The sequence below is a fragment of the Charadrius vociferus genome, unplaced genomic scaffold (assembly GCF_000708025.1).
Source record: "Charadrius vociferus isolate BGI_N301 unplaced genomic scaffold, ASM70802v2 scaffold138, whole genome shotgun sequence".
In the NCBI taxonomy this organism is placed as follows: domain Eukaryota; kingdom Metazoa; phylum Chordata; class Aves; order Charadriiformes; family Charadriidae; genus Charadrius; species Charadrius vociferus.
The window spans coordinates 270,847-286,126 of record NW_009649728.1 but is presented as its reverse complement, the minus strand read 5'-3'; the positions used below and the strand labels follow the sequence as shown (position 1 = coordinate 286,126).

The 15,280-nt window shown below is 48.6% G+C and overlaps 2 protein-coding genes across 2 annotated transcripts; both read right to left on the bottom strand.

Annotated features, from left to right (window-relative positions):
* Window positions 1-2,811: 2,811 nt before the first annotated feature.
* LOC104291596 (olfactory receptor 51G2-like) lies at window positions 2,812-3,740 on the bottom strand. The gene is given in 2 exon segments (XM_009890849.1): window positions 2,812-3,107; window positions 3,110-3,740. Coding segments are annotated over 2 exon segments (927 nt in total).
* Window positions 3,741-13,747: 10,007 nt separating this feature from the next.
* LOC104291595 (olfactory receptor 51E2-like) lies at window positions 13,748-14,704 on the bottom strand. The gene has a single exon (XM_009890848.1). It carries the CDS (start codon window positions 14,702-14,704, stop codon window positions 13,748-13,750), a length of 957 nt encoding a protein of 318 aa, XP_009889150.1.
* Between the last annotated feature and the right edge of the window lie 576 nt (window positions 14,705-15,280).

Sequence of the window (15,280 nt, the reverse complement as noted above, 5' to 3'; positions counted from 1 at the left end):
TCTGTGTATACTACTAACACACATATCGACTGAAATTCCTGCCGCTTTGAATAGCTTGATGGGCTGTCAGTGAGGACTACAGTAATGGCAACAACAATTAGAATAGTAAATAATCTCTGAAGTGAAGGGAAACGATAATGTTCTAAATTCGCCAGTGCCTTACCAAATTTACACCTGCAGGCGTGACCGTGTCCTCTCAGGGGTCAGAGCGGGTGACAGATAAATGTCAGTAATTACTGGTTTCTGCAGCTCCCGGGGACCCTTGTCAAGGAGCACAGTTCCACAGTGCCGGCTGCTGCACAGACACAAAACAGAGAGAAAACCGCAGCCTTTCACCCTTTCCCTTCCGCTGAAGGGTAGGTTCAGCCACAGCAAGGGGTGCAGGCAGAGGACAGGAGGACAAGCAGGACCATATCTGCCAAAGCCAAGTGGTGGTCCAAGCTCAGCAGCCGGGCAGGGGGCAGCGCCAGTGGTTTGCAGAGCTCCAGACAGGGCATCCTGCACGGGGTGACAGATGAAAATCTGAAAATCCAGCAAGAAAACTGAGGGAGCCGGCTGGTACCCGCAATCAAGGGCGGACAACGGGCTGGAGGCACAGCCCGGGAGGGGAAACCGACATCTGTCGTCTGCTGCGGCAGCCCATGGGCAAGGGGAGGGCTGCCCAGAGGAGCGAGGACGGTGAGAGGGACCACTGTCCTTCTGCAGTGTCCTGCATGGGGGGGCATGGGGTGAGGCTGTGTGCGGTAGGGACTGAGATGTGGAGAAGGCTGGGCACCGAGGGGAAGGGCTGCAGGCAGTCTGCAAAGCCGATGCAGAGATGGAGAAGGACCCACATGGAAGTAGAGACCGGGTCTTGAGTGCCAGGGCAGGACTCAGATGTCGCTTACAGCAGCTGAGAGAGGAGGCTGCAGCAATGTCATGGGAGGGATGTAGCCCTGGTGCAATAAATGATGTTACTGTTGACTTTCCAGGGGAGGAGTATGGGGGAAATAAAGCAGTAAAGACGACTGAACCAGCACTGCAAAGTGCTCGTCTCTGCTCTGGTGCATCTTCAAGGAGGAGAAAAGAAATTAAATCTTCACACCAAGACACCAGGGTGTTCGTTTTCATTGCCCTGCGAAACCCAGTTCTGCATTACCTTTGAATTGTTTAGGAAAAAGGGGCCCCTCAAGCAGGCAGGGTGCCAGCTTGGAGCAAACATGTCCCCAGGGAACAGCCATGCCATGGCTTCCCTGCTGATGGGCATTCCCGGGACGGCTCGTTTCCACCGCTAGGTAAAGCACTGATGACCATTCAGTTCCCAGTCTGACTTGGAATATGTAGGGTTATTTTTTGTTATTGTTATTATTATTGTTTGTTATTTTTCTGTAATTCCCCTTGGGTATTCATGTGTCCATTTAGGCTTCCTTGGCTGTTCTCAGTAATCACAGCTTTATGTAAGGGAAAAAAGGAGACAGGATTTATTTCGGCCCTTCTGAGACCCTCCTGGAGTGGTGGATGCTGCTGCTCCTGCGAGGAAGGAGCTGGCCTTCCATGCACAGACAGACCTTCTGCACCGATGATTTTGGCTTAAGTCCATAGCACTGCTTTGCCCCTCTGCTTTCTAAGCTCACGCCAAAGCAATCCTATTCAAATTAATGGAAATCAGCGCAGAAGGAGGTATGGGAAGCAGGCAGGATATTCCAACCCCACCCCAGCTGTCTGCTGTAGGGTGATCTGAGGCACTCTTCTCCAGGCTCTGTCTCGACCTCTTCCTGCGCAGTAGGAGTTAAGTGCCCAGTGTGCACGGAGGCACCTCGTTTCAGGAGTGCCCGGTGGGAGCTGGACCTCCTGTGGCTGTAACACACACGGGATGGTGCAGCTGCAGTGCAGTGCCTGCGCTGGACCCCCTCACACCAGATGGGGGTCTGACCTGAACCCCTTTTGGGTGTAATTCTGCTCCCACTACAACCTGATGGTGCCGTGAGACCAGTGCTGCCGCAGTGATACTGCACCGTTTCCATCGGGGGTCTCATTGGGGCATTACGTGGTGGGTCCAGGCAGAGCAGATGAACCGTCCCAGCTGCTGTCAGTCCGCAGCACCCCGGAGTGGGCTGGTTACAGTCCCTGGGAAGGGAAACGTACGGTGACTTTCAGCTCCAGCAGCATGAACCACAGCTTTTGGACATGCCTGGTTCCTGCTGGAAATGTCACCTGGCTGGAAGGAGAGGGCTTTGCCATACGCCCAGGTCCTTGACACTTCAGTCTTAGCAAGTCTGGCTGCAGGTGTAAAAAGCTTGAACAAACTGCTGTTGCAGATATGTAGGTCTATGCTGATGCACTAGAGGCTAGAAGGCTGAGCACGTCTAGGAAGCGTTAGATTTTCCCTGCGTGTGCTTCAGGACACCAGCAGGCACATGCCCAGGCCGCGCTGGACAGGAGGATCAACTCCCTCGTTCTGGCAGGAGCTCTGGGTCCACCTGACCCAGTGCCTTGGTGAAGGTGGGAACCCTTACCCCCCACCTTCACTGCTGTGCTCTCCTTGTCTAAAAAGAAGAGCCATTAGCTTTGGAAGCTCAGGCAGTTACAGCTCCTGCATGATTGACCAGGCAGGTATAGAAGACTGCAGATACTGCAACACTCCTTTATAAAGCAAAGAAAATGCTGTCTGCAGAGAAACAGGATGTACTTCATCTGCTGCACTGAAAGAGCTTAAGGGTTCAGGATCCTCAGCAGTCAAATGGATGACAGGATGGAGTAGAGAGTATCTAAATTGTTATTTACCACCTGTTCCCCCATATACAAAACCTCTTGGGTCTTCTGTGTCCTACATCAACACCTTCTTGCATTGAGAAGTTTGTGTATCCCTTTGTGGATCTGTTTCGTTTCTACACTGTAAATAATGGGGTTTAGCACAGGGGCTACGAGGACATAGGTATTGGCCATGAGGACATGAATCAGAGGAGAAGCGTGTTTACCAAACCTGTACACCATGGACAAGCCAATCATCAGGGTATAATAAACCGAAACAGCACAGCCATGAGAGACGCAGGTGTTCAGGGCCTTGAGACGCTTGGATGTGATACTCAGCACAGTCCTCATGATCACCAGGTAGGACAGGATGATAGTGAGTCTTGCCCAAAGGTGGCCAGGATGACAAATAAGCAACACGTGAAATTCACTTTGACATCTGCACAGGGCAGCTGGGGTAAGTTGGGGTGGACCCAGAAGGAGTGAGCCACCACGAGGGACCTGCAGAATGACAACTTCTTCAGAAGTATCGGCAAGGGGAGCAAGAGGCTAATGCTCCTCAACATGAGCCCCAGCCCAATGATGCATACCCTGGGGGTGGTTAGGACAGATGTGTACTGCAAGGAGCTGTAGACGGCCATGAAGCAGTCAAAGGCCATGGCCCACCGCACCCCGGAGTCCAGGATGGAGAAGCAGTGAATGAAGAACATCGAGGCGAGGCAGGCATCAAACCTGACCTCCCGTGAATCAAAGAGAAGCACGCTCAGCACTGTGGGGAGCGTAGACAGAGACACACCAAGCTCCGTGATAGCCAGCAGGCACAGGCAGAGGCACATGGGCTCGTGTAGGCTCCACTCTGCCTTGATGACCAAGAGGATTGCAGTGTTTCCCAGGATGGAAATAACATACGTGCAGCAGAAAGGGACGACAAGCCACATGTTCCCACTTTCCATTCCTGTGATTCCTGTTAGAAGGAAGGCAGAATGTCCGAGGAAGCTGCTGTTGGTCATTTTCCTATTGAAACATCTTCATCCTTGTCAAAGATCAAGCATCAGATCCCACTCATGCTACAAAAGAATTCACAGAAATCATAAAAGAGTAATCATGCCATAAGGCAAAGTTTTCTTCATGTCTCTCTCACTGCAGTGATGGGGATGCAGAATTCTGAGTTTGCTCAGACAGCAAGAGGACGATTTACCTTTGTGATCAGTTCTTGGCATGGAGAACCACAGCTCCCAAAAGTCAGAAAGCTTTGGAGATGGAGGAGACGGAGGGACACAGTACCTAGTTGATGGTTGAATTGTGGGCTTCTCTATGCCAGGAGACAGAGAGCTGTTTACCAGATTGACAGGTGTGGTACTGTATTGACTGTTGCGCCAGAGCGCGGTAAGGCTTGAAGGGTGGCATCCTGGATGAAGGGTGAATGCAGGCTTGTATCTCATGCAGAAAGCCTACCATGGAACTTGGGAGTCATGGAGGGGGTTCACCGGTCCTTGCTCTGGCTTTTCCTTGTCCTTCTGCAGAAAAGCAAGAGAAGGAGCACCCTGCAGATATCTAGACGTGCTCTGACATTGCCAGGTGACTCCTCCACCCGGATATCCGAGTGCGGTTTCTAGCGCTTTATGAATGAGATTCCCATATCGCGGCCGTGTGGATGTCACAGAGCACCTCTTCTCTGCTGGCTGTCAGCTTCATCCTCAACTTAGATTTTTATTTTTTTTTTAATTCTTTGCATCATCATTTTCTTTCTTTCTGTGACTCAGTATCAGACTTGGTGATCTTTCTCTTCCCTAAAAATAACCTTGGCAGCAAAGACCCGGTATAAGTGCCTTTGCACCAAGTGTTTTCTGCGTCTTCGAGAGCAGTGCACAGCTGAGGACCCAGAGAGTGCAGCAACATCTTGCGGGATGCAGCCAACGAGCATTCACCACCGTGCTGCCAAAAAGCAGCATTGTGAACATCTGCTAGCCCAGGAATGAACGATTTTGGACTCGGATAGTCTCATATGTACGAGTGCAAGTGCTGTTTTCCAGTATAAATGAAGCAAACAGTAACCAAATCACCCTCTCACAGGGAGGAGAGCTCTGGCAACTCACTGTGCTTTACAGGAATCACTCTGCGTGCGGAGGAGAGATTTCGGTTCTACTTACCCACCTTGCCAAGCTGTAACACAGGCAAGGATTGTCATTCCTTGCAGGTCACTGTCCCCTCACCTGGGTGCTGTGTAGGTATCAGCGTCTCAGCTGGGTCTGTGGACCCCACCAGTTGCTCTGGGGAACAGGCACTGCCAGAAGATAGGTTGTCTCACCCTGATGTCTGCCCCAGTCAGATAAAGGGTGTGTACAGACCTCATTGGCACGAACAGCATCTGAGGGTAACGTTCATTACATGTGCATCCTCCCTTTAATAATCACTTTAATACTAATGCTACAGTACTACTGACAAAGTTATCGGAAATTATCGAACAGCTGACATGTGAAAAGCAGCCCAGAAAAAAAAGCACATCACTTTGCCTTAAATACGGAGCAATACCCAAATATGAGCTGCCTGAGCATCTTGCCTCCAGGCTGCCAGCGAACTCACCTTTGTATTGCCGCTCCACGGAATCCCCCAGGATGCCCGGGCTCACTGGGGACTTCTTTTTTTTTTTTTTTTTTGTGTGGATCCATTGTCTCAAAGTAAAGGATGCAAACGTACAGCTAACAGTGAATCCCAGTGTCAAGTGGTGGGCTACTGTGGAACTGCCTTTGGTCAGCACCGGGAGCTAAGTAGGACTAGAAACTAAGTGTGAAGTCAAAGCAGGACTTGAATGTGGTGTTGGCTTCTGGCTTCAATGAGGAGACATCAGAAAGGAGCAAACTTTCCCTCTGCAGGGGTCAGAAGGAGAGATGTGAACCTAACGAGAGGAGCGAGCGAATGTGGCAAGATCTCCCTTTTTTGGCAGCTGTGGCCTCAGGCACCACTGTCAGGAGATGACACCCCTGAAATCACTGGGCTACCCTTCAAAATGTTCGGGTTTGGCCTTTTTCAGCATTGGGACAATTTTTTGCCTTCGGATTTCAAAGCACCACCCCAAAATTGTTCACCCGCCCCATGAAAGTGTGCTTGGGTCTCTGGTTTGGGCACAGACCTCCTCGGCTCTCCCACCGCTTTCTGCAGGCAGCTCACACGCAGCGTTAGCATTGGCTGGAGGGCACTGCTGACCCCCTCTCACCCCAGTGACCCCCTCATCCATACTGTGCAATGATACAGACATCACAGAGAAGGGAATCCTAGAGCGGGATCCTAAGCTGTTGGTGCTGAGTATCTGATCTTACGTGGCCATGAAGGCTTGTAGGCACACATCTCACAGGTCACAAGGGGCTGTATGAGTCTCACCTCTGCACGTCTGACCAGCAATGATCCCCTGCTGTCATTTCTTACTTAAAAAAGACATCTCTTAGAAGACCTCTCCCATTGCCACTGCAGGAGGCAGTGTGGTGGAAAGGATGGACGTTGGTCATGAGGGCAGCTCCCACGTTCTTAACGAAAAACAACAACATTTTTTGTGGACCCTGAAGAAAAATGGGGGTTCTGCCTCACCAGAATGGTGGCAGGTGAGCATCAGTCCACAAGATATGGTGCAGCCCTGCTTTGTGAAGTGAGAGAGAACTCTGAGACCGGCTCTTAGATGAACTGCAACCGTCTCTCTCCTCCCTTGGCTTCCCCTGCCTCTCGCCTGGGGTCTGTGAAATGCTACTTCTGTTTTATGTGAAGAAAAAGGATGAATAGAGTTTAAATTTAAATAGTCTACCAGAACGGTGCCAAAAATATTCATTTCCCATTTTGTCTGCAGCTTAACATCTGCCTCGCTTCAGCAGCAGTGCATGTTCGTCTCCCTGTCCCCCCTCCTGCTTCCCCACTGGTATCCAGCTCTCGCAGAGACAGCAGAGCCCGGAGCCTCCTCGTGGGCGGCTGCGATAGTCAGAGCTGCTCAGGAAGACAGAGAGCTCCACGAAATGCCAGGCCAGGTTAGAGATCTCCTCTCCATCCATTAGTGCTCTTCAGTTTGCACTAAAAATAGAGGAAAGGTCTGTAACGTGTTTGAGTTTTGTAACTTGAATTCGGGTCGTCTGACCTTCACCTCATTCTGCTTCCTGCCTTTTTCAGATATAGAGCAGTGATTTTGTAAAACATGTTTGCCCGTTTATTTGGATAGTTGACTTATTTTAGTATAGTGCAATCCTGTTAGCAACGATCTCCCTGTGATAGGTCACTCCAACTAATTGCATCAGTGAGGATTTCTGATATTTTTGAAAGGGTTTATGTTTACATAAGACTTTTGGAATTGCTAGCATAGGATTATTGTAGGTTTTGCCTTCTTTAAAAAAAAAAAAAAGAAGAAAAATAATGCTTAAAATGGAATTCTACCTATTTCCTTCTACAAGGACGGTCACCATTCCCATCCAAGCACCTTCCCGTCACACAGTCCAGGGACCACTCTTCATATAATGAGAGCCGCTGCAGGAAGGTCTTTTGGAGCTACTCCGCCTTGCAGTATAAATATTTTAATCATGAGAGGATATTTTTTTTAATAGTGAAAGAACTTTAACAGTGAGGAATCTAACCTCTCCATCTCCCCCTGGTGTAGAAGCCAGACTGAATGTCTTTATGCCAAGTTTCACCACGCAATGGATGAAACCTTCTGGACAGTGATAACAGAAAAGACGCTGTAGTGATTTCTGCAAGAATGCATTGCTTAAACTCCAGGCGTTGAGGAAGGGTTCCTGCCTGAACAGATAGTCACAGCATTAACTCTTGTTAAATTTGCCAGCATTATTGGGGGGTCCACAGGAGAGCTGGGGAGGGACTCTGGGTCAGGGAGGGGAGCCGTGGGACGAGGGGAACGGTTTTACACTGAAAGAGGAGAGATTTAGGTAACATATTAGGAAGAAATTCTCTCCTGTGCGGGCGGTGATCCCCTGGGGCAGGTTGCCCCGAGAAGCTGTGGCTGCCCCATCCCTGGAGGTGTTCAAGGCCAGGTTGGACGGGGCTTGGAGCAACCTGGGCTGGGGGGAGGTGGCCCTGCCCAGGGCAGGGGGGTTGGAACTCGATGATCTTTAAGATCCCCGCCAACTCTAACCGTTCTGTGATTCTATCAGTTAATTATGAGCACAGTTTGAGGCTCATACATATGGATCAGTTTCCCTTCTGCTGGAAGAGGAGGACCACCCTGTCCAAAAGCTTCTTGGTTCTCACCCCATAAACAATGGGGTTTAACATGGGGGGCACCAGCAGGTAGAGATTTGCCACCATTATATGAACTCTGTCCCATGTAGTGGAGTGGTCTTGGAGCAGGCAGACTGGATTCCTCCTGGATCTGAAATAAACCTTCTTGAAATGTGCCTAGTGGGATATGAGGTCATTAGCACCATCCCTGCAGCTCTACAGAAGCTTTTAGCAGCACTGCGCTGCTTGACAGTGTAGACAGAGGCAACAAGAGCTTGCCTCAGCTAAAAAACATCCAATTTCAGGGCAAAAATCTGTGACAGTGCCACAGTATTTGACACACACACACACCCCAAACACAGTGCTGCAGTGATGTCCATTCTCCCCCCAAAACAGACTGCAGCTTGCTCAGCCCCTGCGCGTTGCTCAGCTCCTGTTTTTTCCCTAATACCTGGGCAAAAGGATTCCTTGAAAAGCCCTGCAGCACAGATTGGGCCAACGTTCCTGACCGGAGAAGACCCTTCAGAGACCTTCCTGTGTCTGACCGCACTTGTGCTGGAGAGCTGCGGGGAGCGGAGGGACGGAGGAGGCAACAGCAGCTCCCCAGAGGGAGATGGGCTTCCCCTCCCCGCGGGTCCGGTGCCAGCCGAGCCGAGCCATCTCCATCAGTGGGCTCTGCTCCTGCTGCATCCGCAGCCACATTTCTCACCCCGAGCACCGCACCCCAGCCCAGCACGGCCACCAGTCACCAGCTGGAGCAGGGCCGTCGGGGCTGTGCTTGAAACCTTACAAATACGTATGGCTCGGGGTCACCTGCACTCTGGGAGAGGTTTCCTAGTTGGTTTTTTTTCTTTGCATGTGGCAGTAAACATCCTAGGAATGGGAATTCCTGATATTTTCCTTTCCTCATGCCACCCCCTTCCTCCCAGCTGCCTACGTTGGTGCTGCTTTGCCTAAAACTTCATTCTTCCATAGAGAACACCGGGACAGGGAACACAGTTCCCAGGCCAAGGCAGTGTGAGACACAGGAGCGTGCCTGCGAGCTCCACTAACTGGGGCTGTTCAACACTTGCTGCTGCTGCCCAGGAGGAGCGATGGCATAAAAGACCTTATTGTAGAGCAAGAAATTGCTGCCCGAACCCTAAATACTCACCTGCCTCCCACAGGTTTCCAGGCAGGGGCGCTGCACTGCAGAGACCAGGAGACATTTATCTGTCTGACAGATAAATCCCAGCAGGGAGCTCTGCGTTTCCCCTGCTGCTTAACGTGTAATCAGAGAGAGAGAAATAGACAGTTTTTAACCCCTCAACACTGACGATCTCATAGACACAGCTGCATCTTACCCGGTTTTGTATCTGTTTTCTTGCAACCTGTTTATTTGGAGGAGACTTAAGAGCGATGAGGTAGTTTAACACTAAAGCACAGAACTGATTTCAGACCAGATCTAATGAAGAAATTCTTTACAATGAGGGCGGTGTAACCCTGGCCCAGGTTGTCCATGTCCATGTCCATGTCTCATGGATGCCCCATCCCTGGAAACATCCCAGGCCAGGTTGGACACGCCTCTGAGCAACCTGGTCTAGTTGAAGATGTCCCTGCCCATGGCAGAGGGTTGGACTAGATGGCCTTTAAAGGTCTCTTCCCATCCAAACCATTCTGTGACTCTATGATTTTATGATTCTATGACTGGGTTTGTAACTAAAACTGCAGCAGCATAAATTATGAAGTACTTTCCAAACAACAGCAATCTATCCTTTCTCTGCTACGTTTCATCCATAGCTCTAATACGGGCTTAGAGAAGGAAGTCAGTAACATCATCCCCATTACACAGATGGAGAATGGTGAAATAACAAGAGGCAGATTTGAGACTCCGCTGCACGTTTCTCAAGTAACTCTCAGGGCTGTGTGGCACACTGCACCTCCCTGACTCTCTCAGTGGGCTGCCTTGGGGTTTGATACAGTTCCCCAATAATTGAAGGGGGGTTTATTTGCACGGCTCGTTTTTTTAACTGAAATTGGCATTGCCAAAGATTTGGCACACAGATGTGGTATTGCGTGAACTCCACAAAACCAGCACAGGGAGGTGCAGTGTGCCACACAGCCCTGAGAGTTACTTGAGAAACCTCTGGCTCTTGGTCCTGCTCATGGAGGAGATGTGGGTTCAGATGCCCCATGCTCTGGTTGGGGTTTTCCTTCTGCTGCAGGGCAGAGGTGACCTGGAACCTCAGCAATGGACATTTGAGATGGAAAGATGTTGTCATAGTCATCAGCACAGACACACACTGCGGAAGAAGGCGTGTTCCCTCTCTTCCCCAGCAAAGCAACACTCTGTAACTAAAGTTTGGAAAACAAGATGGAAAGTGAGAATCCTACGCAGTTTTCATTTGTACCCAGGAGAAATTCATCATGCCTCCCTGCTCTGAGGCTCTATTAACTGCCTTTCTGATAAATAGATGTCTAGGAAATATAATACAGCATTTTCAGGATGATTCATTCATTTTTCTTTATTAATTTTTGTCTCAGCACAAAAGGAGGAAAAATAAGGAACATATGGAGAATGAGCAGGAGCCGTTTCTCAATGCCATCTGAAAAGGGTTTAGATCCATAGCGCACCTCTGAAAAATTCATTCACGCTTCCCAAATCACATTAGGCAGGTACAGATTGTTTTCATTTTTATGAAAATTTTTACCCTTCTAAACTCTAATAAAGCAGAATATGACAAAAATGACGGGGGGCAAAATTGCCTTTAAGTCCCAGATGGTGACTATTTGTAACTCACTTAAATGAAAGTATTCGTTTTGAAATAAAATGTGCTTCAGTTTAGCAGAAAAGGTTATAACAAGATGCGTTTTGTGGAGACTGAAGCTATACAAGCACAGGCTACAAAAAGGACACCCATTTTACTCTTGATGTTAACTGGTGATTGGAAGAAACTGCACCAAACTCCACCAAATATTGCTGTCATTTGAGGGCCCTGGTGCAATTTCGTAAGATACCTCTTTTAGCACACGTAGATGTTATGGACAAGATGCAAGAGCCCCTGAATGTAGCTCTTAGACCTATCTTCTGTCCTCCCTGATGGAACTCATTGTTCATTGCCTGCTTTCCACATATTTCCCTGGTCGTCTCAATTTATTTCTTTTTCACAGCTAAACTTGTTTATATTACCCCAGTGTGCACGGGGGGAACAGAAGCACTGCCAAGCAGAGGAAGTTTGCCCAGAGGGGTTGTGCTGCCTCCATCCTTGAAGGTTTTTAGGACCCATCTGCTTAAAAGCCTGAGCAAACTGGCCTAACACTATATGAATCTTCTCCCTGCAAATCTTAGACCACCAAGCTTGCTTCCACTTGCATGCTATGAATCAGTGCAGATTCACATGCTCTATAATTTTTGTTTTTCTCTTTCCTCCTTCTCTAGCAGTTCCTCCTGATATTTGTTGGTTTGGTCTCTGCGCTGACCTCTCCAGAGAGTGATCTGCCGTGCCCCCAAAGGATTATCCCACAGTCTGATCAACACTTGCTAAACCACATCTAGATACTGTCTCTGGTTTTGGGCCCCGGTGCAAAAAAGGCATCACGACAGTGGAGTGAGTTCAGCTGATGGCTCCCAGGGTGGCTGGGGTAGGAGCAGCGCTCCATGAGGAGAGGCTTCGGAAAACGAGCTTGTTCAGCCTGGAAAAGAAAAGATTTCAGGAAGACCCAACAGCAGAAGAGCAGCCTTCCTCTACCCTTATCAAGAAGATGGAGCCAACCTCCTCACAATCTGGCATGCAGGAGGACGAGAGAAAACAAGCATAAGTTGAAACGAGAGGTTCAAACTGGATATGAAAAGAAGTTTTTCACAGTAAGGACAATCAAGCACTGTAACAGAGACCCAGAGAGGTTGTGCAACATCCATCCTTGGAAGCTTTCAACGTCCAACTGGATAAAGCCCTGAGCAACCTTGTCTGACCCTGGAGCTGCCCCTGCTTTGAGCAGGAGGTTGGATTGGAGATGTCCTGAAGTCACTTCCAACTTGAGTTACCCTGTGATTCTGTGGTAATAATCTACTGACAGAGACATCAGTGTCCAAGAGTACCTGGGCTTCCTGATGGAGTGCAGATCTGATTTCTTAACAGTACTTGATGCTGCTCTAGTCATCCGTGAAGTTGGGGGTTGGACTAGATGATCTCCAGAGGTCCCTTCCAACCCTAACCATTCTGTGATTCAGTGATCCTGTGAAGGCTCCTGACATGCAAGGTTTTGTGCACTAGTAATTTACCCTCTGTTACTCCCTTGTGTAGCGAAAGGCAGCATGTTCAAATCAGAGATCTCATACCCCTGACACCTCTCACTGGAGGAATCCCAGGGACTGTTGCAGTGGGAACAGCAAACACATCCCTGTGCATGGCAATGCAGCCGCCTCAAGGACGAAGACCACAGTTCATGATAACCAACAACAAAGTAAGAATTTAAACTGAGAGGAAAAAGAAGAGATTGCTTATTTCTTACTATTTTTAAAGAAAGATTTGTTTTTTAAAAGACAGAAAACATTAGGAAAAAAAACTAGAAGTGGACACTCTTCAAATCTGTATGTTTCTTTGTAAAATCCTACTATACAACATCCTTTCCCGGGTTGTTTAACATTTTTCCAAAATATGAAGTGGTGTCTCCATCCTTAGAGATATTCAAAAGCTGTTTAGCCACACTCCTGGGCAGCTGGCTCTAGGTGACCCTGCTGGAGCTGGAAGGTTTGACAAGATGACCTTCAGAGGTGCCTCCAACCTCATCTAGTCTGTGATTCTGTGACACTGTGAAAACAAAGGCACTTTGCTTTCAGTCAGAACTTCTTCATTGGCCCTAAGGTTTGTTGTCTTCCAACATACTAAAAGAGTTTTGAGCAGTGTCTCGCTGGTAGAAAAGTAACGAGAATAAAGACTGGAAAGGCTGTCAGGTACTCTGTTTCATAGGGAATACCTAGGAATTATAAGAAAAGCTTGAAAGCTGAAGTTGTTGAACTTAATTCATAACTTCTCAGGAATTGCAAGCATGTTTGAAGTCAAAGGTATGAAACACGTTTGATTTAGATACACCACTTCTTTCAACTTGGAAGTATCACTTACATTTATAACCTGCTTACTTTTTCCCTTGAGAGGTTGTAATATTATTGAGTATAATCATTAACTGAAATTATTGTTACGATTGCTACCACTAACTCTGGGTCTGAAATTTTTCCAGAGCATATGCTACAAGGAGGCTGAGCTGTCTTGACTGAAGACCCAATAGGTCAGAACAAGGCCACAGAGGTGGAGGACTTCTTCTGAAGTGTATTTCTGCATCTATAATGTCACTTGTTAAACTAATATACTTAGAGATTGTTGCTACAGCCAAGGTTTCTGACAAAACCTTTGCTAAAATGTTTTTGGAAAGTAAACGTGCCACAAGCGGAAATCATGAATTAACTAAAAAATTTGAAAAACCGCTGTAGCATTCACTCAACTCGTCCATTGTTACAGGTGAGGTGGGAACAACGTAGGGCAATGTCAAGGCATTTTTATTCATTTGCTGAGCCACTTTTCCTTTTCACTGTTCTGCCTGCTCGATCAGGGTTGGATTTGGGTCATTGTAGTAGATTCACTCCAAGTTTGGTGAGGATAAACACTCTTGGAAGAAGTTTATAATTGCTATTTGCTTTTTGCCTTGTGGTAGCACCTTAGAGTCTCCTACCATGTGCTAGGTGCCACACAGAGGACAGTCCTACACCGAAGAATCTAAGTGTAAAACAAGATGAGCTGCTGTCAGGATACTGGAGACAACAGCCAAGCTCAGGTCACTGGACAGTTCTGTTGTTGTATATGTGAATTAAATTCAGGATCCTCCTTTGTATCTGTTTGGTCCTCACCCCATATATGATGGGGTTGAGCACAGAAGGCACCAGGATGTAGATGTTCCCCATGGTGATATGGACCAGTGGAGCCAGGCGCTTCCCAAACCTGTGCACCATGGACAGCCCAATCAGGGGCAAGTAGAAGGCCAGGACCACGCAGATATGGGCTACGCAGGTGCTGAACACCTTAAGCCTCTCCTTCCATGATGCCAGCCGCAAGACAGCCTTGAGGATGAGGATGTAGGAGAGGCAGATGAGGATGGCGTCCAGCCCCATGACCAGCAGGATGGCGGTGAGGTTGTACACCACACTGGGGGTGGCGTTGGTGCAGGCCAGGTTCATCACGTCCTGGTGCAGGCAGAAGGCGTGTGACAGCAGCCGGGAGTCGCAGAAGGGAAGGGGCAGGAGGAGCAAAGGCAAAGGCAGGAAGAAGAGGACTCCCCTGGCCATGGCTACCAGTCCTATTTTCACTGTTGCAGCATTGGTGAGGATGGCAGCATGTCTCAGTGGGTGGCAGATGGCTACATACCGATCCACAGCCATGGCCAGGAGGACAGTGGACTCAATGGCTGAGAGAGTGTGGATGAGGAACATCTGGAGAAGGCAGGCACCGAAGCTGATCTCCCTGGTGTTGAACCAGTAGAAGGAGAGGATGCGTGGCACCGTGGATGTGGACAAGGCCAGGTCGATGGCAGCCAGCATGCACAGGAAGAAGTACATGGGAGCATGGAGGCTGGGCTCCGTCTTCACGATGAACAGCACCGCACAGTTGCCTGCGACTGCCACAATGTACATGGAGCACAGAAGGATGGCCATCCAGAAATGGGCAGCCTCCAGCCCCGGGATGCTGGCCAAGATGAAGGAGGATGGGTTGAGGTCAGAGCTGTTGGGGGAGGGCATGGCACGTGGGGCAAAGAGCAGTCATGCTACGCCATGGCACATCCCCTGCTGCAAGGGCAAGAGAAACAGGAGCTTTATAAATACTTTCCCATGACTGTGAATCCCATGGGACTGTGCCTGTGAAATGCAAGGGAATCTTATAGTTGCCATACCGATACAGAGAGCTCCTCTCTTGTTTTTTTTAGCTCGCCGTGGATGTACACAACAACATATACACCCTCAAAATGGTGGCATTTGAATTTGAACAGGAATTGCCTGAATCCTTTCAAACGCAGACCACTGTAAAATCAGCATTTTAAATTATAAACCCAACAGCTGAACTTGTGTTCATTTTTTTAAAAGGCAAAATTAAAACAAAACAAAACAGATTTTTAGTGCTTCCTGTTAAACTTCAGTTCTGCTTGAGTTTTTCCATATGTGCTGTGCTGCTCTGTCAGAAACGCACTCTGTGAAACTGGCTGTGCTGCCTCCCACGGTCCGCCACTCCCAATTTCTGCAGACGTGCACAGTGAGACACCCATATTTATTTGTTTGCACACACAAATTAGATTTTCATCCTTTCTGCCTGAAAAGGCA

Bases quoted from the DNA above. Each gene is read 5' to 3' on its own strand.
- LOC104291595 (XM_009890848.1), bottom strand. From the start codon at position 14,704: ATGCCCTCCCCCAACAGCTCTGACCTCAACCCATCCTCCTTCATCTTG.